General features: G+C 31.7%; 1 protein-coding gene across 1 annotated transcript; it reads right to left on the bottom strand.

Annotated features, from left to right (window-relative positions):
• Window positions 1–1,823: 1,823 nt before the first annotated feature.
• LOC120092555 (protein SIEVE ELEMENT OCCLUSION B-like) lies at window positions 1,824–5,748 on the bottom strand. The gene is made up of 7 exons (XM_039050675.1): window positions 5,442–5,748; window positions 5,190–5,282; window positions 4,603–5,051; window positions 4,291–4,388; window positions 3,536–3,669; window positions 2,976–3,452; window positions 1,824–2,579 (listed from the first exon to the last, which is right to left on the bottom strand). The coding sequence occupies exons 1-7, from the start codon at window positions 5,664–5,666 to the stop codon at window positions 1,986–1,988; spliced, it is 2,070 nt and encodes a 689-aa protein (XP_038906603.1). The 5' UTR covers window positions 5,667–5,748; the 3' UTR covers window positions 1,824–1,985.
• Between the last annotated feature and the right edge of the window lie 3,336 nt (window positions 5,749–9,084).

Below are 9,084 nucleotides of genomic sequence, written 5' to 3'. Positions count from 1 at the left end.
ATTCTGACTGTTTATATACGTTTCCATTGATACTAGATTTTAAGATTTTACATTTTATCTTTATGAGTTTTGGAAAAAATAACTTGACTTCTGAATAATTGATGCATTTAGTCTTTATGTTTTAAATTGATCAATTTAGTCATAAATTTTCAAGAATAAGTTTAAAAGATCACAATTTAAAAAGTCATTAATTTTTTTAAAAAAGACTAAATGCCGGAGTGTCATGATATCTTTTTCTCATCTCTCTTCTTTCTCTCTCTTCTCTTCTTTCTCCCTCTTTCTCTCTCATTCTCTTCTCCTTCTCCATCATTAAATTTCCAAAAAACTTAGAAAAAAAAAATTGAAAATCTTTCATTCTATTCACTTATTCTCTCCTCCCTCACCAAACCAATTGTAAATATTTAATGATTGAGTAAGCATATATATATTTCAACTTTTTTTAAACAACTTATTAATATTGGAAATTAACAAAATAATGGTATTTTCATACCTTAATTTTAGCCATTAAGATAAATAAAAAACTGTACTAAAAAAAAGCTAAATAAAAACCTTTTATGATTCACAAAAAGTAATTTCCATATAAAATCCAATTCCTCTTTCATTCGCAAACTTCAAATCATCACAATTTTATTAAGAGGAAAAGAAAAGAACATGAACGACTAAATGCACTTATTCTTCAAAATTCAAATTGAGAGATAAGATTAAAAAGGTTTTTTTTATCTATGAGTTTTTACTAATGCTCACTTTGTAGTATATTATATATTCTAATAATTGATTTAAAAGAATTATATTAACTAAAGTTAAATTAGTTTTCATTAAATTTAGCATCACTATTAAAATAAAGCAAACTTTTGAAATCAAATTAAAAACTAAAATAGAAATTATACTCAAAATTCAGGAAAAAAATATTTACTCAAAATTTAGGAATAGGAAAAAATATTTTTCTCTTAAATTTAACTATATCAATAATTAAACATTTAAGACATAAATTATGCATTAAAAAAAACATAAATATATAGTCATCGACAACCAATGATAACAAGTACAGATGAAGATAAATTTTTCTCAAACCAATGACATTAAAGAAAACATATTCCAATTTTGTGAGTTTGATTTCTTAATCTCGAAAATTTTATTCCAATGACCCAAACACGAATTTAGCTTCAAATGCCAAACTCTCTTGACTCCATATCCATGGGCCAAATATCCTCAAGGAAAGGGTTAATGCCTTGGGTCGCGTGTAATTGGGTGCAAAAATCTGAAAAGTTTACTATTTTTAACTTAAAAAGTTTTTCACTCTAAAAAATAAACTTCTTTTTACAAACTATTTTTTTTCTGACATCTCTCTTACTTTTTCTTTTCATATTTTAATTGGAGGTTCCCATATACTGAACAATTCTTTTTGTATTTCATTTAAATGTCTTTAATTTTACATTATTTTTAGACCCAATTTCAATTTTAAACATTTTGCCCCGTATTTAATTGAGTCTTTTTTTTTTTTTTTTTAAATAAATCCTTTTTTTCCTTTGAACATCATTTTGCATAAAAACTTTTTTCTTAACTTACCCGTTCTAAGTTGCAAAAAAAGAAAAAAATCTCAATGAAAATTTCAACTATGAAAAATTACCGAGCATACTTATTGTGATAGCTTTACCAAATAATTTCTCTAGAATTATTCTTACGACTTACATGATAATTTGTAGTACGTTTGTATGGTAGTAATGAACTTTGCAAACAAAAAAAAAAATGAAAACATACTTTAAAGAGTAAATTAGTAGAGAAAGAAAAAGCAACAAGCTTTTCTTATCAATATGGAATAATTCATTGTAGTCTAATAGGCTTAAACTTGATGAAATATATAGTACAATAAGATGCAGTAGGATGAACCTCGTATTATTTAGTAGTAAAGTAGTATATAGATAATATATATATATATATATATATATATAGACCAAATATTTGAGTGTGTGTCATCATCATCTTCTTCATGAGAGTTCAGGGCGGCCATGGTTACATTTGAAGCTTATACCAGTCTCCATGAAGCGAGGACATTCAGGACAATTTACAATCATAGGAATCCATCCGCTAAATCCAGGAAGTGTCATTCTTTCGCAAGTATGGAATTTGAGATTCAACTCATTGAAGTAATCTCTAAATGCATCAGGGAAAGCTTGTATGTTCATATTTCTTTTCCATTTGTTGAAATCTTTGAGTACTCCCAAAATCAAATTGCCACGCCCAACTAGCAATGGAGCTGATCCAATGGCTAAGATTGCCCAACCATTTTCATTTTCGTACGATATGAGTCGTAGAATATCTTCAGTTGTTTCAGTTGCACTTGATCCTTTTAGTTGACTCTTGATTACGAAGTAACCCCATTGGGTCATCCAAAAACGAGGTGTAAGTGTAAAATCATGGTTCTCTCCTTTGATGTTTCGTCCCACTCGTATGATTTCGAATGTGTTTCCTTTTTCCTTTACGTAAGGGTCGTTCTTAATCTCTACTACTTTCTCTTCAAATTCTTGGATCCAATTTGGATCTTTTCCACCATAAAATATGATGCTCCTCTCTTGATTGACCTAACAAAGATGAAATACTTTTAGCAGTTTTGTCGTTTAAAACAATTATCCTTAAATAATTATTTTATATTAATTAACTAAACGTTAACATCGAAAGCAAAAATAAATAATAGTAAAGACTCAGGAATAAAAGTGCAAAATTTAGAAATCTAGGAACCAAATGAAAACAAAGCTCAAAATTCAAGGTTAAAAATATAACGTTTGGAAACTCTAAAACCAAATAGAAATTATACACAAAACTTAAGAATATAAAAAAAATATTTTTCCTAAATATAATTATATCAATAATTAAAAATTTAAGACGTAAACTATGCATTAAAAAAAAAAAAAAAAGAAGAAGAAGAACAAAAAGGATATGTGGGATTGAAAAAAGGAAATTAAGATAAAAGCACTTACCCAAGTTTGCAATCTTGGTTGCTCAATAAATTTGAAAAGGGTGGATTCAGGCCAATGCTTTCCCAACAAAGCATGAGTTCTTCCATTGGTGAAAGGAAGAGCTTCAGTTCCCCAAACTCTGATCAAATGGATTGCATTTGTGAATTCAACTCTTGATTTTGAGTTCATAACAACAACCAATGGATCTTGTCTAAGTTGCCAATTCTCCTCAAGATATCTCCAACCAGCAATTTTTGTAGTGTATGGCACAATATACCATTTCATTGAAGAGCTTATATATTCATATTTCTTTCTAGCTTCTTCTTCTTCTTCTTGAGATTCTACAGTAATTACAGGGATCCAAACAATCTTGTATTCATCTTTCTTATTCACTTCATCGTAAATTGAATGAAGAGCTCTAATATCATCCTCACTTATATCTAATCCAGAAATTATCAATATCACGTTCTTGTCTCTCAAAGCATCTTCAACACTAACCTGTATACCCACACATATATCTCAAATTAATGTTTATGTAATTAATTCAATCAAATATTATATATATTAATGGGAATAAGGACCTGCATTCTTGTAGATCCATCAATGAAAGGCTTTGCATCAACCTTGCCTTCAATAAGCTTAGGCACAACTAATGTTATCTCAGTGGGAAAATTATCAATGTGATCCACAAGCCATCTATAGAGATCAATTTCCTCTGCAACATATTATATATAAAAACATATGATTTTCAAGTTAGTAACTTAGCATATAGGTATCAAGAACAAATTACTAAGTATTCTTCATACCATCTATATATAGATTTTAACCAAAGAAAAACTTAAGCAGATGGGTTAAGGTTAACTAAAAAATTTGTATAAGAACCCAACAAGGAGAAATCAACATTAATTAATTGGAGAGGAAATGACTTACCAGAGTTCAAACATAAAATTTCTTTGGTTTGATACTATATTAAACTACCAATAAATTCAAAAACTTAATTTGATGTGTTACGATAATTTTAAAAGTGGATAGAAATCCCAAAGAGTGAAAATCAATATTAATTGAGGAAGAAATTACATTGTAGGGGCTTGAACACCATAAAACCTTCGATACTATGTTAAATCACTAATAAATTATTTAAATGAGTGTTGATTAAGTGCAAAAAAAAAAGAAAAGTGTTTATAAACACTTATAGAAAGTCAATCCAAATAGACTTTAAACGTTTTAGTTCATGACTTACGATATTATAACATGATAATCTATCTATTTTATTTGATATATGGACAGATATTTGGCCCTATCTCTACTTCATACAAACGCATGTCTGAAAATAGACCTTGTTGTGCTCGAATGATGTTGAGATGATTCTCAAGTGTAATGAGTATGGAGTTGATCTTCTCAGCCAATTCATTAAGATACTTTTGTGATTGACCCCTGAAAATAATATACATTGTCACCAGATTTGTCTCATAAAAATATGAAAAGGGATTGAAATGATAAAAATTAAGACTCCATTTGATAACCTTTTGACTTCTCATTTTTTTTTTTTTTTAAAAAACATTTGAATTCTTAGTGGGAAATAAATTTACAGGCCTGGTATGGGTTTGTTTATAAACTTAAATTAAGTCTAAAAAAAAAAAAGACTTACTCGGTCTGATTCAAATAACTGGAAATCTCGATCCGGGAAGCAACAATGATGTGTATGATCCAATAAGAAACCAAAGGAATTTGGCGAAGGACAGAGGACAATTCGGAAAGCTCTTTGATATCATATTTAGCGAAATTCTTGAGTTGGGAAATGTATTTCATAGCGCGCAAGCAGCTGTGGATCAAACTGTTGGGAGAAAGAAGAAGCTGGCGGTATTTGATGGAATCTAACTGCTTCTTAAGCAAAGGAACTCGCTTAATCATAGCCAATGATTTAGCAAGTGGGTCTAAAAGTGAATAATGGTTGAGATGCCAAATGTCTCCATATTCAGTTGCAAAAGCAGTCAATGTTAGCACTGCTTTTGCCTCCCATGGGTAACTTACCAATATATCAAGAATTTCTAGGGTTGTTTCATGTGCTTTTTCTATTCCTGGAGCTTTGCAAGACAGCTGACACAATAATCAAAATCACATCGAAAACAAAACAGAACTACGTTTAGCCTCTTTTTTTTTTTTTTTTTTTTTAATCTTTTCAAAGAAATATAGCATAAATAAATAAAATTATTATCAAATGAGCCTAAATTGCACCTGGCTTGCGACATGGTGAAGGGTACAAAGGGGTGCATCGACAGCATTGACCTTCAAGAAATCATCCGAGAATATCAAACGTCCTTCAGTGCCCTACAAGTAAAAATCAATATTAATTGGGAATGAAATGGCATTATAAGAACAGGGGTTCAAATAATACATAACCTTCTCCTCGAAAATCTTAAGCGGATGAATATTATAGTAATAAATTTGATTACATCACTACTTTAACAAAAGATAAGAAATACGTACTTGAGTAACAGTCTCGGTGATTCGATCAGCAGTTGTGATGATACTTTCAACAAGTGCAATGTAATTGTCGACATCAATCTTGAGTCTATCATCCTCTCGGTGTTTCGTGTAAATGTGAGCGGTGACTGTCTCATCGGACAAGTGCCTTAGGCTTGGGTCGTCCTTGGTGGCTGGATGTTTGGGATGAACCAATGGAGCAATGGGGTTGGAAACTGATAGAGACATGATTTCACAAAACAGAAGAAATTAGAACTTTGTATAAGCAGATTAGAGGGAAGAAAAGAGAGATTTTGTTGTGGCATTTGCTTTGATTTCCACTCTTATTTATAGCACTTTAGAGAACTGAAGGAATTAAAGAGGAGACAAAGTTCAAGGCCAAGGGATAGCTACAAAGACAATACCTAGCTGGCTTAGGGAGAGCTTTAACCAACAAGCATTTAAAGTGGGCCCATATCCTATAATTTGTAGCTTTTGTTTATTTTATGCCAAACAAAGGGTAGCATTAAATCTTGATGCATCACGTTTGAATAAATAAATGATATATACAATCATATATATATTTTAATTTTTTTGATGTTCACTAATAGGTAGACTGGAGGTTCGAACAACTAATCTCTATGCTAGTTGAGATATGTTCTTATTGGCCATATTTTTTTAATTTAATATTTTGACTTTTATCTATATAAAAAATTGTTTCTATAATCACACAAAGAACTATTTTTTAAGTGATATCTTTTATGATATAAGTTGGTTTAGGATAATTAATTAAATTTATATAATTATTACAATTACCAGAACACCTTCAAAATTCACCTACTTCACTTCCACTATTTTTCTTAGTGATCACCACCTTCCACCGGCCAACTCTAGCCACCGCCAGAGGTGATGCCAGCCAACTCAGGCAACTACCTTCAGCCACCACCACCAACGACCACGTTCAACCAACACTACAAGAATTTGGTTGAATCCCGATGGTTGCGGGCGTCGGGATAAGTTAAAAACACTGTCGGGATAACCTTTCCTGACGGCAAAGAAGTCGTCGACAACACCGTCGAACCGTCGTCGGGGAAACATTTCCCGACGGTTGGGAAGTCCTGCCGTAAGGGAAAAGAATTATCTCGACAGATAAGAATGGGGCGTTTCCTTGACCCTAAAGGAAGCTATCAGGAAAAAGGGAAAACGTCCGACGGTCAGTCGTCGAAATTTATACGTTAACTCGACTCCCGACCGTCGGGATTTATTCTTTTGCTCGATGGCATAGCGTCTTTTGAACCATTGGGTTTAGTTTTTATCTCGATGGTTGTGTCTCCATCGGGCTTGTTATTTTAGGCTGGCGGTGATGTAGACCGTCGGGATATCTTTAACGCTTGACAGTTAGTGACCGTCAGACGATGTCTTTAACGCCCGACGGTTAGTGACCGTCGGACGATGTCTTTATCCCGATGGTGCAGAGAGACCGTCAGGATATCTTTAAATCCAGACAGTATGTAGTCACCGTCGGGAGTTCTTTGCCCAACTCCTTACCGTTGGGATTTTTTACAATAAATAAATAGATTTAAATACCTCTTTAAATCTGTTTATTTATTTATTTTTTTAGATCTGTTTTTTTCCAAATGTCATACCTATTTGAATCTTATAAATATCAATAAACTAAATTAAGATTGCCAAAATGATGTAAATATCCATAATAGATTAATAATATATTGAAAACACGTTTGAATGTACAACCTTAATCCACGAGTTCTATAACATTCACAATTACACGATAACAATGTACAACCTAAATACGCTTCTTGCCTATAGATGTTTCTTCAACAAAAATCTCCAAATACCTACAAAATACAAATTTAAATAAGTTTAATGCTCAATAATATACCAATCTCAACTAAATAAACTAAGTTACCTCAATCATAAATAAACCTACAAACCAAGAACTCAATTATAAACAAACCAACTTACGTAAATCATAAACAAACCAAGAAACCAACTTACCTCAATCATAAACCCAACAAAACCAACAAACCAACTCAATCATGATTTAAACTTAACATACTTGTACTTAAAATATAGATATGCAATCAACTAAAGCAAACTAACTTACATAATGAAACAAACTAACTTACACAATCAAACTAACTTAATGAGTCAAACTAACTTACACAACCAACTGAAACAACCCACCTTCCCCACCCAAAGTTATTCTCAATCGTAATAAACAAATTAACTTACACAATCAATTGAAGCAAACTAACTTACACAATCAAACAAACTAATCTACACAATCAAACTAACTTACACAATCAAACTAACTTACACAATCATCCGAAACAAACTAACTTATACAATCAAACAAACTAACTAACACAATCAAAATAATTTACACAATCAACTGAAACACCCTCTCCCCCTCCCCTATCCCCCAAACTTATTCTCAATCGTAATATACAAACCATCTGAAATACCTATACATTTATGTTGTTACCATAACTGTAAGATAACAACACATACACAATCATCTGCCACTTTTTAAGAAAATAAGAAATTAAACTTCATTAGAGTAATTTAAGGCTGACTTTTTGCATAGAAAGTGCCAATCCTCCATGTTGTCCTTAAGGCGATCAGGTGGGTGTGCTCGTGCCTCTTCAGGACTTGCATATTTCTTGTAGTGTTTGTGTAGTTCCCCCATACTCTTTGAATGAATTTTTCATATGTTCATCGATGAAGTCATTGCCTAGTTTGCTGGTCAAGTCTAACACAAAATAATTCTGAATTAAGACAGAAAAGAAAAGCTAATTAGTATGGAAGTCGATGCATAGATAATTTGTAAAATATAAATTGACCATCTTACCAATAATCGACCATTAACAATCTCTCGTGTTTCTATTGGTACCTCTCTCCATGATCTACCTATGGTGAGAAGAGTGCAGCTGTCAGTCTTTAGTGAAATGCCTGGCAGTTAACGGATGATGGATCTCGTGGCTAAAGAGTTTAGTCAGCTATTCATGTACTGTTGGAGCTTCAAGCCATAGGTCCATAAGGTCCTCTTGGTAGCTCAATGGATTCAAGCTGAGAATCAGTTTTTGGGTCAGTTTGAAGTGTTCAAATTGACAAGAGGGAGTTCGAATATATATGATATGATTGAACTGGTCAATTATATATGATATAATTGACATAATGTATGAGATACATTAATTGAAGGAGAATGATATAAATATGATTTATATCTAAAGAAGGAGAAAAGGACTATGGTTCATATATTGCATATGATGTGATATTAAACCATAGGTTATAAATATAATATGATTATATTTATTTCTTATTTTAACAATTATGGGATAATTGTGCCGGTTTTTTCTCCGTAACCGAATAAGTTAGTGGGAGGTTACATTTAGTTTTCGTAACTGAAGGATAAAATAAAAATTGTTTTCATTTTGCAAATAATCAAACATTCGCTCACCGAATTGTGTATACTGCCTATCGCATAGCAAATGGAGAGCATAAATGACAGCTTAAAGTTTCTAAATGATCGTATACACGCGTGCGGTTTACTAAACAATTGCATAGGATTTACTAAACGATCATCTAGCTTTTTCTAAACGATCGCGTGTCTGAGCGTTTTACTAAACAATCGTCTATCCTTTTA

Source organism: Benincasa hispida, chromosome 12 (genome assembly GCF_009727055.1).
Source record: "Benincasa hispida cultivar B227 chromosome 12, ASM972705v1, whole genome shotgun sequence".
Lineage (NCBI taxonomy): Eukaryota > Viridiplantae > Streptophyta > Magnoliopsida > Cucurbitales > Cucurbitaceae > Benincasa > Benincasa hispida.
The sequence above is the reverse complement of the archived record's forward strand: the minus strand, read 5'-3'. Positions and strand labels throughout refer to the sequence as shown.

Excerpts from the sequence above, each read along its gene's own strand:
- LOC120092555 (XM_039050675.1), bottom strand. The coding sequence starts at position 5,666 with ATGTCTCTATCAGTTTCCAACCCCATTGCTCCATTGGTTCATCCCAAA. Across the intron at positions 3,670-4,290 it reads CATCATTCGAGCACAACAAG|AGGAAATTGATCTCTATAGA; the intron begins GTCTATTTTCAG and ends AATATGTTGCAG. Across the intron at positions 3,453-3,535 it reads ATGGATCTACAAGAATGCAG|GTTAGTGTTGAAGATGCTTT; the intron begins GTCCTTATTCCC and ends GTGGGTATACAG.